The 15,980-nt window shown below is 39.3% G+C and overlaps 1 protein-coding gene across 3 annotated transcripts in view; it reads right to left on the reverse strand.

Annotated features, from left to right (window-relative positions):
- The window catches only part of LOC111871090 (hippocampus abundant transcript 1 protein), a 77,526-nt gene that overhangs the window by 42,355 nt on the left and 19,191 nt on the right, over positions 1-15,980 (reverse strand). For all 3 annotated transcript variants that reach the window (XM_033754106.1, XM_023863879.2, XM_023863880.2), the window contains exons 4-6: positions 13,090-13,217; positions 5,508-5,622; positions 3,033-3,251 (exon numbers count right to left, since the gene is read on the reverse strand). In XM_033754106.1, the coding sequence (XP_033609997.1) occupies positions 3,033-3,251; positions 5,508-5,622; positions 13,090-13,217 (462 nt within the window). The remainder of the gene's footprint in view (positions 1-3,032; positions 3,252-5,507; positions 5,623-13,089; positions 13,218-15,980) is intronic.

Below are 15,980 nucleotides of genomic sequence, written 5' to 3' on the forward strand. Positions count from 1 at the left end.
TGTTCAATTTCCTGACATTTTTTAAACAACTAGGGTTCTCATTCTTCCCAGTATTGTCTGTCAGACTCATCTGCATTTCAGGCAAACAGAATCATTACCTTCTACTTGAAATTATTTCCACTATTGCAAAGACTCCCTTTCAAACTCAGTGTCTTGTTAGGTGGAAGCCTAAAGAACAGCCCAATCTCATCAGCATGAGAACCCCCAGTAGTTTTTAGTACCTGTTCTTCCTTTCTCCATTCGCCCATTCTGCACTCTCCTCACACAGTTTTGTATGCAACACTGTGTTTCTGCTTGAAACCAGTCCCCCATTCTGCACTCTCCTCACACAGTTTTGTATGCAACACCGTGTTTCTGCTTGAAATCATTCGCCCATTCTGCACTCTCCTTGTACAGTTTTGTATGCAACACTGTGTTTCTGCTTGAAACCATTCCCCCATTCTGCACTCTCCTCACACAGTTTTGTATGCAACACTGTGTTTCTGCTTGAAACCAGTCCCCCATTCTGCACTCTCCTCACACAGTTTTGTATGCAACACTGTGTTTCTGCTTGAAACTACTGATCTAGCCACTAGAGCCTTTAAAATCTTCCAATGCTCAACCTTGTGACAAGGGAACCAAAATCCGAAGGTTCTGGACAAGCAAACATGACTCAGGACATCAAAGAACCCATTGTATAGATGGATGATAAACCTTTCACGATCAGATTCCCTGATAGAAGTGAATAGAAAGAGGGGTTTCAACCTGACAGAAAGGGGGGACTAATCTGGCACACAGATGGCTGCAAGACAAATAAAAAGGCACTGCAGCTGGGGTGTACTGCCATGGCACAAGGCAAAAACTTAGCTTTAGCCTTGGGCTGTACACAACAGTATACCAGACAGAAGTGTATGCTATTAAGGCATGTACAGTTCAGAATCTAGATAGGAACTATAGAAACAGAAACATCTACATTCTATCAGACAGTCAAGTTGCAATTAAACCACCTGCTAAATACCAGGTCACCTCAAAACTGGCCTGAGACTGCCTCACTCCCTCACACAACTGGCCAAACACACACAGAATTAAACTGATATGGGTGCCAAGTCACGAGGGTACTGTTAGTAATGAAGTAGCAGATCAGTTGCCAAGGAAGGGATCAGAACACCTGTTCATATGATCTGAACCAGCCTGCGGCATCTCTATTGGAATTGGCAAGTGGTCAGAGACTAGATGAACAGAGATAAAAGAGAGAGAGAAAAGAAAAAAAAATTAAAATCCATAACTGGACTCAAACAAGAAAAGGGAATTAGACAAGGATCCTCTGCCAGAAGAATGACACTAAGCTACAAGCTTGAAGGTCACAGGTTCGAGTCCTGATGAGGTGGATTTCTTTCAATATACATAATCCTTCCAGCTGCACTATGGCCCTGAGGTCGACTCAGCCTCTAACAGAACTGTGTACCAGGAATATTCCTGGGGAGTAAAGAGCAGCCTGCATGTAACGCTGACAACCTTAGCGCCATCTGTGAGTCAAGTGTCTAGATAATGTGGAACACTCAACGTCTCACAACCCTATGGGCTTGCATGGCCTGTTACAGGGATAGCTTTGCCTTTTACTTTTACCTGCCAGAAGAACGAAGGATCTGTGGAAATTAAACAGAGACAAATTTTTGTTGGGCGTACGGACTATTTACAAGACACTGTCACCTAAAAGGACACCTTTTCAAACTGGGACTGACAGATGACCCCATTTGCGAAAGGTGCCTAGAAGAAGAATCAGCCAAACATATCCTATCTGAGTGTGTGGCCATAGCTTATTTAAGTTCTATCACCTGGGCCAGTTCTTTAGGGAACCGAGTGACTACTGTGATGCACCCATAGACAAAGTCCTACATTACCCCTCATTCATTCATTCATTCAACCTTGTAGCAATGTGCAGTCAGTCTCCCTTCTCTCAGCAGTGTGTCACTGACCACTGCATTGCTGACACTAGCTTGTTTATACCATGTGGCAACAAAGTTTTGACTGTTTCAGGCTTTTTTCTAACTAGAAAACCTGCCACATTGTCCATAACATGTTTCCGTGTCTTTCCTGTTTCAAAAACAGTGTTCACTGCTGACGGTGCAATTCCTAATATGGCATCAAAGGCACCATGTGTTTACTTATTAGCAACCACCTGGGCTACAATGTCAAGTTGTCCTTGAACACAGAAAAATTTCCCCTCGTTTGGCTCTACCATTGTGATGAAAAATGAATCGCAACTATAAATTAGAAAAACTGTTTAATTCATCTTAGATTCATAATGCAACACTCACAAAGCAACTTAATAAGCGTGCAGAACTCGCAGTCTGAATTGTATCCAGAAAATAAAATAAAACTGACTGTCAGTTCAATTTACAGTAGATTAAAATGGCAACACTAACAGCAGTTAGTTAAGTGCACGGAACTTGTCACTTGAAACTCGTATCAAAACCCACTCAATACTATGCAAATTGGTCAATTGTAGGAAAGACAGTCCCACTCTGCTGGTGTGACCCTGAAGCCATATAATAAATAGTAAGTGTACATGAAGACAAGAGAGGAGATAGGAAATTATAAATAAATTTACTTTCTAGATTTCCAACTGATAGTACTTAGAACAGACAATGCTGAATTTATTCTTCTATGTAAACACAGAATCAAGGAATTGAGCAGAAAGCACAAATGTATAATCCAGGAAAATTTAACATTGTTCTTAAGGAAGTTCTGGTGAGAGTGATAAAAGTGTATGTAGAATCAAGGGAAATGTAGACTCAAGGATTTTAAGTTCTGGGTTTCAGTGTGTCTGAAAATAGTAGTTGTCTTGCATCATGTTACTGTAAAATGGTGTACAGAATTGGTCTATGGTGGACTAGTAACCTTTCAGTGTGTCCCTGATCCACATACCTCTATTTGTATCACAGAGCCACAAGATGTTCACCTGCTCTACAGTCACATCAGAAAGTCATGTGAGCTCTCACTGTCACTGTCAATGATATATAATTTCTTCAGTCAGTTGTTGATCTACTTACCGCAAATGGGTCAGCTTGTTCCCATGAGATTGGGGCACCCCATGAAGATGGGCGAACCTTTTCTGGCAAGCTCTCGGGTACAGCCACAAGGATAAAGAATACATCCAAGATGGCTATGGCTGTGGCAAGTGCCACAACAAGATTTTCACTATATACATCCATCATGTATGCACCTAGTGCTGGACTTATCACCATGCTTGCAGCAAATGTTGCAGACACCTGCAAAACATTGCACAGTAACTATAAGCAACGTACCAAATCACAAAATTCTGAAGATGCTCAAGCTTGTGACTGTCAAGAAGAGGGGTCTTGTTCTTTGGTCTAGTGGTCAGAGTTCCTGGCTACAGATCCAGAGGTCCCAGGATCGATTCCTGGCACTATCACAATTTCTGAGAAGTAGTGGGTCTGGAACGGGGTCCACTCAGCCTCATGAGGATAACTGAGGAGATATTTGATTAACGGCTGTGGGGATCCCTTGCACTGACCATGTGACACCCTCTATCTGCACTAACTTTGCTGACCAGCAGTCGCTGCTTGGTCGGTATAATCTGCCTGGGGACTACAGGCCACAGAGTTTCTTATGTAACTCAAGACTTATAACAGTGAGTCTAGTCATAATATATGGATACTAAACTTGTTTACCCAGCGTTACAGTGGCAGTATGTAGAGCAGTAATTACAATAACAACAGTAACAACAGAAAGTTTTAACAGTAAGCACAATGGTGAGCATAATATCTGTTGTGATATAAGTCACCACCCTGAAACTGGAGGCAGTATATTCCTCCACAGTGTCGGTACTCACACAGCAAATCACACTGTCCACATTAAACTAAGCACAATGACATACATATAATGGCCATACAGGGAAAGCACACATGTATAATTAATGATCACAAATATCATATGACTTTATATCCATGTACATGTGTACTCACGACTAAGCACAACAGCCCTTCGCAACAGCTTCCATAATACATTTATGACAACATACCCCTGTGCGTAATGATTTCCACAATGTAGACTCTTAATAACATGGTTCCACACTAACTGTAACTCAACGTCATAACTTTGCACTATATTGGGTATTTAATCTTGAAAACTTGATAATATATAATTTTTAATATACAATCTAACACTTTCAACACTTTTTAATATAAAAACTGTCAATATTTCAATGTATTTTCCACTATATGTCCCAGGCATACTTCTATTATTTAATTTTAATACTTATACTGTAACCTGAGGAACAATTTATATTAAAGAGCATGACAGGTTGTACCAAATATGGATCCATATTAGGAGTTCAATGAACTTAGATGTATCATATATTACTGCCTGATGACAGTCCCATGAGGGCTGAAACATGCAGCAGAAAATAAAATCCAATCTGAATGGTACTGATTGATCAAGTCATTTGTTGTTAGCAGTGCCTAACCTTAACCGTATGAATTACACTGCATTGTAACTGATGAGTCTGTGGTATGAATAACAGAAATAATATTCAGGAAAGTAGGAACATTTCCTAATGCAGCACAAGTGACAGGCACCACATGCAAGCAGCTCATAAGATTGAAGTTTGTGCATAACAAATTTAGATTAAGGAGTATGTTATATACCAACACTGCAAAAATTGAGACTGGTATATGGTCACCAACAGCAAATACATAAATATGTGAAGAAGACAGCTGTGACCCTGAAGGATTTATTCCACTTTTTGCTTGGAGAAACTGAAACAATTCATCAATCATGATAAATGAGATCTGAACTGTCCTGAATGAAAGTGTAGAGTGCTACCACTATATCAACCTGCTCAGTCTCTTTATCTAAGAAAGATATCCGAAAAGTAAAGATACAAAGTCAAGTATTTGTAAAGCATTTTCTATTCACTTGTAGAACTTTTACAACACACCTTTATTTACTTTTCAACATAGTCACCATGGATTGCAATGCACTTAGCCACCCTGGAAACGAGCTTTTAATTATTCCAGCATTGTAGAAATCTCCCGCCTGCTCTCTTGGCCAAAAACAGTTCTTGACATTTCTGGACATTGTTGCTGAAGTTCACTGATGGTTAAACGACAGCACAAATGTATTCATAAAATTTCTGCATGATTTCATCAAGAAAGAGAAACAAGTTGGCGATGAATTTCAGCAGCAGTTTCTCCTTTCAGGTGCAGAAACTGAATTACTGCACGAACCTCACATCTGGCAGATTTTGAATTGACGCGGCCATTTTTAAACACACACTGCAAGCACAACGGTGCTGTGACTGTGGCCAGTGAACTCAGCCATCATACGGTTCCTATCTCAAACAGCAGCACTGCCATTTCTGGGGGGAGAATCCTCTGCATTTTTACTGTACTTGTATCTTTACTTTCCGGGTATACCTTGTAGTTAGACTTGTTACGGTTAGACTGTAAACGTCAAATAACAAAAAACTTTACACATTCATTGCACCAACAGCGACCACTTACCAAACCATAAGCCAGGGAGCGTTCCTGTTCTTCAGTTACATCCGCTACATACGCAAACACAACAGAGAAGGTGACAGCAAACACACCTGAGATGCTGATCATGGCAAAGAACCACCTGTAATATGCATAAAATCTGCTCTCACAATTTCATTCTTATATTCAGGAAGTAACCCTTTGGGGGGGGGGGCAACAAAACCCTGCTTTTCAACTTCGGGTTACAGAAAAATAGGAGAGATCGAAACTGAATGGAATATGTGAATTTCTGTTCTATATTGAAGGCATCAACTTATTAGGTGAAAATATATTCAATCAAGACAAATAAAGATGCACTATTTCATGCTGGTAAGGTGATCTAAAACAGTTCCTCAAATTGTGCTCCACAAAGCCCTAGGGTTCTCCAAAGTATTATCAAGGTTTCTGGGACAGAATACTGCCTAATGGAGGACTAGCTCATTTAATGCCTTTGCTATTACAACAATACAGAACATAAACTGAGGGTGCCTGAGAACAGGGGAACATCTGAACCCAAGAGACAGGAAGTAACAGGAGGCTGGAAGAAAACTACATAATTAGGAGTTTCATAATCTGTACTTACCAAACACTATTAGGAGATTGATATGGATGGAGTATGTGGCACACCTAAGAGAGATGATACATGCATACAGAATTTTAAAAAGAAATCAGGAAAGAAGTTAGAGAGACCACTTGGGATACCTAGGCATTGATAATTTTAAACAATAACTTTTCCATTCCTTTGTATTTGTTCCTTGCTTAACGGCATTTTCAGACAATATCCACACATCTGAAGTTGCATTTGTCTTACTAATGAACCTCCAAAAGAAATGCCCCATATCAGGCGACTTTCCTATAAACTCTATTTTAATTAATTATGATGTGCCATGCGATTGCCCAGGTTTGATCCTGGCTCAGGTTGTGTGGGATTTGAGGTGGGAAAAGTGGACACCAGTGGGGTACTTGAAGTTCTTCTGTTTTGCCTGCCAATTCTCACTTCACCAACTGCTCCACATTCATTAATCATCCTATCACCAATGCTACATAGGCTTCATAATAACAGCAGCATTAAGTAACAAACAAAGAGGATGCATTACAGTACCATATCTGTTTTCTCTCACAAATAAAATGTAAAGGTTCATTATATTTTAGCATCCCATTGCATTAAGCCATTATCCTTATTATCAAAGTACACGTCAGTATACAGGAAGACCGCACTACTGCCACATACACAAGAGAAATCCAACACACAAAAACTATAATAGCTGCAAAAGAGTACAACGACAGCATTCTAGTCATGAGATAGAACTAAACATTGTCGTGCATGGGAGCACGGTGGACAAGTGAACAGCGCAGCGGGCTCCCCCCCCCCAAAAAGAAAAAACATCTGATGATGGCCCATGTGTGGCCGAAACATGTCGTAAACTAGAAACAAATATATGTAAAGCTAGATACATTTTAGAAATTTTGAAAATCACTTTTAATTTATAAAATATACTTTTAGTGTCCCATTGACATTTTAATGATTTTAAAATCATAAAATATTAAAATACATTTTTAATGAGTAACATATTCTTGATGTCATTTACACTGTTGCATTATTGAAGTGTACTTTGATAATAAGGGTAAAGATTCATGTGTCATGTAGTATAACTCTATGCAACAAAGACAGTAACACAAGTACATCACAAAACAATTTAAAAGGGATTACTATATCAGCAGAAGTTTTTACCAAAAGGGCAAACTCTTTAACTACAAGACGTGTCAATATTGACGACAAATATCTTTACCACATATCTACATAATGTGACAGGATTGGGATCTTGGAACAGCACACGTGTCAGGAGACATCCTCTACTAGGCAACATAATGGTAAATGCATATTGCCAGGAATGACATAAGAGAGCAACAGTCGAATGACTGTGGGTATCACTGTGCCCTGGTGATATGCTGTCAGGCTATATAAAGAAGCACACTTAACAGGCCCGTCTGAGACAATAAAATATGGTCATGAGTCCCGCATGACTCAGAACCAAAAATAACAGCACTGACAAGGGTCAGCAGCAATTTACCTAACTCAACCTTGCTTGACCGATTTTAATCATACTGTCACATGTAGGAGTGACTAAAGACAGGGTTTGGATTGGTAATTTGATTTAGTGAGTATTTACAGGCCATAACTACAGAGTGTTCAACCAATGAAGAAACCGGGGGAGCGGCGTGGGTAGGATACAACATATCTCACAGATTGCTGCTGTAACTGCCAAAAGCAGAATGAGTCATCATCACTGATAAATGCATGCATTCTCGCTAGCATAGGGTGGATGGATCATTTCTCCACAACTGCTGTGTCCTTCCCTGCTAGCAAGAGTGCAGTCATGTCGCTGAATACCTCAAATTGGTTTCTGTACATGCATACATCTATAGGAATACTGTAAAAAGATAACAAACTTACCGTACTTTATAACAGGTGTTGGAAGTGACCGCCTTCTGCTTGCAAACATGCCTTGCATTGCAAAAATAAATTATGCAACACTTTCTTAAGTTAGTCCACAGCAATTGAACCAATTATGCAAGTTATTTCATTCTGCAGAGCTTCAGTGGTGCGAGGAGTATTCTTGTAGACTTTTCCTTTGTGTTTCCCAAAAGATGAAAATCGCAAAAACTGAGATCTGGGAGGCCACAGTCCCCTACTGATTACTTTCTCTTCAAACACTTCCCATATTGCGACAATGGATCCATTAGCCGTATGTGCGTTAGCATTGTCTTGCTGAAAATACCCATATTGTCTTTCTTCAACAGTCAGCTGATTGAAGAACAGATGCAGTATATCATTAAGGTAGAGGTCAAAGTTCATGGTTTCGTGAAAAATAAGAGGCCAATGACTCGGTGTGGAATTACAACACACCACAACCCCACCTTTTCACTATGTAACGGCACTTGCTGTAGAGCGTGAGGATTTTACATGCATAATTAGTTCAATTGCCTTGGACCAACTTCAGAAAGTGTTGCATAATTTATTTATGCGATGCGAGGCATGTTTGCAAGCAGAAGGGGGTTACGTCCGACACCTGTTATATATCACAGTAAGTTTGTTTTCATTTTACAGTATTCCTATAAATGTGTGCATGTTCAGAAACTGATGTGAGGGAATCAGTGACACAACTTTAACTCTCGCTAGTGGGGAAGGGCACAGCAGTTGCTGAGAAACGATCCATCCGCTCTACACTAGTGAGAGTGCGCGCATTTATCAGCACTGATAACTCATTCTGCCATTGGCAGTTACACCAGCAATCTTTGAGAAATGCTGTATCCAACTCAAGCTTCTCCCCTGGTTTCCTTGATGAATGAATGCCCTGTAAAAATAATCATAAAACTGTTACTGACTTTTAACACGACGCACTCCACGCTACTCTCTTCAGTCGATCTCCACTAGCCTTCATGTATTTATAACAGAACTATAAAAATCTCCCTAAATCACACACTACCAATATCACTGTACTACAGCACATGTAAAGTCTTCTAATCACGTGGTAAATTTTCACAGGCTGATTTCTTATACTCTTCTGCACTCCTCAAGCTTACTGCTATCATCTTGTCTGCATGCTTCTGCCGCTACTACTCCTCCAGCTTAGGAATTCTGCTCACTCATATTATAGCTGAGGAATGGACATGTAAAGTAAGTAAAAGTAAAGCTATCCCTGTAAGAGGCCATGAAGGACCATATAGTTGAGAGATGTTGAGGGTCCCACATTATCTAGACAATCAGCTCAAAGATGGTGGTAAGGCTGTTAGCCTTATGCGACGGCTGCGCTTTAATCCCCAGGAAAATTATTTAATTAATGTCTGGTACTCATTTCTGTTAGAGGCTGAGTTGACCCCAGGGCCATAGTGCAGCTGGAAGGATTACATCAATTGAAAAAATCCAATGACCTCATTGGGACTTAAACCCGCAACCTTCCAGCTTGTAGCATAGCCTCTCAACCAACTACGCTACTGCGTGCCCTACGAGGAATGGACACGAAATCACAGGAAACACGTCACATGAACACTATCCAGCCAGTCCAATGGCACCAGCTGCATGGACATACAGCAAACGCATGTCACGTGACTGCTACCTACTGTTGTGTGATGTCACTGATGACATGGAAAATACAGCTTCCTCTATTGTTGCATGTTGGACCGTGTTTACAGAGCTGTTGCCTGGCAATGCATTGATCAAATCTGTTACAATATGTAACTAGGAATGTCATTGCACATTAGAGCATCATAGGATGCCTAGGCAGAGCAAAGAAATGATTGCAACTACATCAACACCAAGAAGATTCAACACACTCTGCACACATTTATGTGCTTTGGTGATACATGCAATCTTCATAACACTGCACACAGATATATATACTTACAGATGTGAATGAGTTAAATGACATTATATGTTTATTGCCTTCCTGTCACCTTTAAGAGACAGTTATACGCAGGAATACTGGAGTAACTAGTCATGCTGTATCTCTCAAACTATACAACAGACTTCCATAAAATTTGCTCTTGCAACTCGGCATTAAAGGGAGTTCTACAAATTTTACTTTATCCTCTACTGGTCCAGTAGTTCACTATATTACACAAAAACAAAAGAAGAAACTCTGTTGTTTTTGTCCGCAAGAGAACTATACCAATCAAGCAACGGCTGCTTGTCAGTGAAGTTAGTGCCAACTTCAGCAGATAGAGAGTGTCGCGTGGTCAGCAAAACAAATCCCAATGGCAGTTAATTTCGGTTTTCTAGACCGAAACTTCTATTTCTTTGAAATAGCTCCTCTATTACCCTCATGAGGCTGAGTGGACGCCATTCCAAACCCACTACTTCTCAGAAAATCTGGGAGCACCATGAATCGAACCCAGACCTCTGGATCTGTAGCCAGGAACTCTGACCACTAGACCAAAGAGGCGGTCCACTATATGCACTATATTACCCACAGCTTTAAAATTTACTTACTTAATTACTCATGGAGCTGAGCCCTTCTGGATGAGCTGCCAATTCTGCGGCTACTCAAGAATTTTCCAGCATTTTATGGAACCTGAAGGTTCATTACCATGTTCACAAGAACCCTCCACTGGTCCCTACCCTGAGCCAGATAAATCCAATCCATACCATCACATGCTATCTCTCTAAGATCCATTTTAATATTCTCCACCCACCTATGCCTTGGTCTTCCCAGTGGTCTCTTTCCATCTGGCTTTCCCACCATTATCCTATACGCATTCCTCGACTAACCCATTTGTACTACATACCCTGCCCACCTCATCCTCCTTGACTTGATCATTCTAATTATACTTGGAGAAGAGTACAAGTTATGAAGCTCCTCACTGTGCAGTTTCCTCCAACCTCCTGTCACTTCATCTCTCTTCGGTTCAAATACTCTCCTCAACACCCTGTTCTCAAACACCCTCAGTCTATCTTCCTCCCTTAATGTCAGAGACCAAGTTTCACACCATACAGAACGACAGGCAAAATTATAGTTTTGTATATTCTAATATTTGGACAGCAGACGAGAAGACAAAAGGTAGCAAGCATTACCCGAGTTCAAACTCCTCTTAATTTCCTCCTGAATCAGCTTTCGATCTGTTATTGTTGTTACCAAATATCTGAACTGTACCGCATTTTCAAAACATCTGTCTCCTCTCTTTATGTCATGAATTTGCCCTGCATTTTGGTGACAAGGCAGCAACATATACTTAGTTTTCTCTGTGTTTACTTCTAGACCAACCTCTTTACTTGCATCAATTAAATAAAGTCTGTGTGTTTTTCTTTATGGTATCTACATTATAACCCAGTAGATTCACATCATCGGCATAGGCCAACAGCTGATGTGTCCTGTTTAATTTCAGTCCCACCTGGTTTCCCTGGACCTTCCTAATGACATATTCTAAAGCAAAGTTGAAAAGGAGTGGCAATAAAGAATCTCATTGTTTTAGACCATTCTGGATAGGAAATTTATCAGACAAACGTTTACCTATACGGACTTCACTATACATTTCGTTTAAACATATTTTAATCATCCTAACCAGTTTCATGGGTATCCCAAACTCTATCAGAATATTGTACAAAAGTTCCCTCCTAACTGAATCTTGAAGTCTATGAATAGCTGATGTACTCTCATCACACTCCCATTTTTTCTCCAATATGTGACGAAGGCAAAAGATATGGTCTGTACTTGATCTATTACATCGAAACCCACACTGATGATCCCCAATAATTTCATGTATATATATGGACTTAAGCTTGAGAGAAGAATATTGGATAAAATTTTATATGAAGTTGACAGCAGTGATATCCCCTGATAATTACTACAGCCAGTTTTATCACCCTTCTTGTGAACTGGTACAATAATAAACTCCTTCCATTGATCAGGCAATTTTTCCTTATGCCAAATAGAATTAATTAGATTGTGGATCTTAGAACATAATATTTTGCCTCCTGCTTGAGTAAGTTCTGCTGGAATTTGATCACTACCTGGCGATTTGCACCATTTCAATTTTGCAATAGAACTTTCAACCTCAAGAGGGCTAGGATCAGGTACTAACAGCTCAGCTGTATGGATTTCTGTCTGCCTAACCTCACTGATCCTATGTACATTCAATAACTGAGAGAAGCAGGCACATCGCCATTCTCATCCTTCACTAATTTACTGCTAGGCTGGTAACCCCTCTTAAAGTCATTTATTCCTCTATACAGGTCTCTAATGTCCTTGTTCTTACTGTTCATTCCAAGCTCATCAATTCTGTCTCTCAGATATTCCCTCTTTCTTTAAAATTAACTTAACTTTAAAAAATATAAGCAAACACATATGAAACCAAAGTTACAGAACTTCGCCTTTTGTATCCTCTCATATGCTTCAAACACAGTAATTTTGCCATATAAGTCCACTGTCAGAAGTCTTCCACCACCAGCTTCTGAATTAATTGCTAAATTATGATGGAATGCTTCGTACACTTTTTACAATCTTTGATAAATCTTCTAGCAGTTCAGATATATGAAAGACAGATGACAGGAATTTTATATTTTCCCACAAAACATGCCTTTCACTCTTAATCTGTGTGTAGATTAATTTTCAGTTGGTAGAAATGAGGTTTGGAACAGAAAGGATGGGAAACGGTTGATGGCATCTTTATATTCTCATGCAAAACAGTTTATAAGTCATTATTGTAAAATCCAGCAATGTCTGATTTGGGCTCCTTGTGAAGGAAGTGACATATGCAGACCAATTTAAAATTTTTCTAACATACCTAATTTCATTTAAATATTTTAGTAGCCTAAGATAAAACATTACAAAATTTCAAAACATTACTTTCAGATCTAACGGTCACAGAAAGATAAGACAGATCATACTAGATTAATAAAGTATGATATAATCAAAGCTAAACATGTCCTGTTATATAAACATTGAATCAGAACAACAAATATCAGAAATGAAATAAGTACAGCAACATTTCATTTGCACAAGTAAATGACGTTTTAAATGTAAGTAATAAATGTACCAAGAACTGAGTACAAATCAGTCACATAACTACTCACCATGTGTTGATAGTCATAAGTGGGATGGGTGCACATGTGAAGAAAACAGTGATAAGGAGAAAGAACTTGCGTCCCCATACATCTGACAGTGCTCCTATTAGGGGCGCACTCAGAAATGACAGCAAGCCCTGTCAACATATAATCAAACCATATATCCCTGCTGCAAAATATGAATAGTAACTAAGTAATACAAGGACCACTTTCAGGAAGAACCAAGTGACTAATACTACACTAGAAAAATTATGACACTGAAGTTGTTCTATAGCAAAAGACTGAAAACTTTCTACAGTAACAAGATTTACTGGTTTCAATCACATTACAAAATGTATTGCCTGCAGATAATCACAGCTCAAGGAATGTTACCAAAGTTTATTATCTGTTCCCAGAGGCCTTATTAAAATAATCCATATCTAAACTGATATCAGTCACCACTTAGTTCAAATTCCAGTGAGTTCTCTTTGACCTTCCTAGTGGTATATTCTAAATCAAAGCCGAAAAGCAATGGTGACAAGATGATGATAACGACAATGACAAGGATGATGACAACAAATGAAATGACTCAAGATTCACAATAATAAATAACAATTCATTCCTACAATAGAGAAAACTGTCCATTCAAGCCTGCCCAATGCTGGCCACGAAAGTGTTGCTCTGACACATGACACTTGTTCAGCATGGTCACCTGTATTTGAGATATACATCATTATGCATGGCCAGAATGACAGTATTGTGCAGAGTAAAGCAATGACTCACAGCACCTCAACAAGATAAGTTCATGGGATCAGTACTGGACACAATGATACAATCTTTTGCCTACAGGTTCAAAGCAAGAATCTATACTAGATTAACTAGAATTAACTAGTGATGCTTACTAACATTTATAAGGTATGAACACAAGTCAAGGGAGGGTTAAGCTTTGCAAAATAAAACTAGAGACCAACTACACTTAGATTCTACTGAATTCTCTTTATAATCATATTGTCAATATACTATTCAAAAACAGTGACAGGGGTAAAATGTAACCTGTGCAAAACAAACTTAAAAAAAAAAAAAAACTCCTAGATAACATACAGTTGTATATAACACATACCACACCTATCTCAATAACTGAGTTACTTCAACAACAGTGATATTTTGTGTTTTAAACTTTATGTCAATTACCCTAAATATTTGTATACCAAACATTAAGAAATCAAATGCAAAAGGAAATCTACTCAAATACTCAGATAATATGGGGCTTCATAGATTATTACACTACCCTAACAATGGAAACAGCAATTTTCTCCAAAACAGTGCTCATCAAATTATGGTAGTGGTACGTCTTACAATTACCAAAGCAGCCACAGTTACCATGTCCCATTCAGGATTCCCACTTACAACTGTTACCTCTGGGTGTTTTTTTTCTGATTCAGAATAAGCTTATAAATATGGAAGATGTACAGATGATCATTATTCCCTTGCATTATATCACAATCTTAAAAATTAAGTTGTGGATTTTTCAAATGGGCCATGTTTACTTATGGCTTTGTTGGATAATTGGGCATTCTCTTTTTCCATCCCCCTCAACCCCCGAACTACCCATTCCACTACTTCCTATTTCGCATAATCCACCTATTCTGATTGTACCATATGACCACCTCCACCCCTTCTTATAGCTGTTCTAGAACGTACTAAGAGTTTCGTCTTTGTATGCTTCTGTGGCTAAGTAGTCATCCGAGGGAGGTGGAAATTTTGTTCAGGCTGCACATTAAAAAATCCTGTTTGGAGTCTCATTCCAGCCGTTAGGGGCTGTGACAGCCTTGTTGTACAGGAGTACTTCTGTGAGTTTCTCTTTTTTGGATACTGTGATTTCTTTGGGCTTCCTTACTTCCCCTTTCAAATGGTAGCAACACTATGTAGATATTATTTTCTGTTTATGTATGTCATTGAGTCAGGTTGAGATGTAATGTTTTGGTTTTTGTATTGATCAGTATCGCCCAATATTATAGTGCCGAAGGGCTAGTCAAGAAGGTTACGAGAAGGTAGTTACGTATTTCTAGAAGAGAGGTTGCCTAATGCTCTGAGTTCCTGTTCTTTGTACACCCCTGCTGTATTTTCTGTTTGGGGTTTTTTTCTGTGCTCTACAAATGGTCGAGCATAAGGTTGAGGAAGAATATTGGATTTGTTAATAAAAATATTTAGTATTTATTATTATTTTTGTGTTATTGTATTGTTATTGTTATTAAATACTTAGTCTTGTGGTTCCAACTTTCCCTGAATAACTGCTACCATGGACACCCCAACCTATCTGCAGAGTACCGGGAATGCAACACAGGAACCAGAGATGAATGCAGCGTTCCCCCTTTCTATTGTGAGCAGTGAGGGGGTAGAGAGGGGAAGAGCTCCTCACAAATCCTTTTCCTACCATACTGTCCATACATCTGACTGTTTCATAAAGTAACAAGCACAAAAGCTTGAGAACCAATGGGACCCATAACTGTGGCTGTGGCTGTATGAGTGACAGCAAAGAAGTGAGTACAGTTATCTTGGATGGAAGGAATAAAAGTAATTGCCTGTCAACCCCTTTTCCCCTGCAGGATATGGCAGACCCCTCAAATATGTTAACAGATACCAGACCCTAACAATATGTATCTGCCAGACTACATAGCACCACAACTCACAACAGCATAATCTTAATACAGATGGTATTCATAAGACACTTATTCTCCAAAATTTTATGACAGACTGCAATATTTGCAGCATATACAGGGTGTCCCAGGAGGAATGTGCCAAACTTCGGGAGGGTGTTCCTTATGTTAAAGTATGCCGATATAACCCAAAACACCTATGTCCAAAGTTGAACGGTTACGGAGATAATGGCCCGAGAAAAGTGTGGTCTTCTGGCAGGTCCA

Source organism: Cryptotermes secundus, unplaced genomic scaffold (genome assembly GCF_002891405.2).
Source record: "Cryptotermes secundus unplaced genomic scaffold, Csec_1.0 scaffold188, whole genome shotgun sequence".
NCBI lineage: Eukaryota > Metazoa > Arthropoda > Insecta > Blattodea > Kalotermitidae > Cryptotermes > Cryptotermes secundus.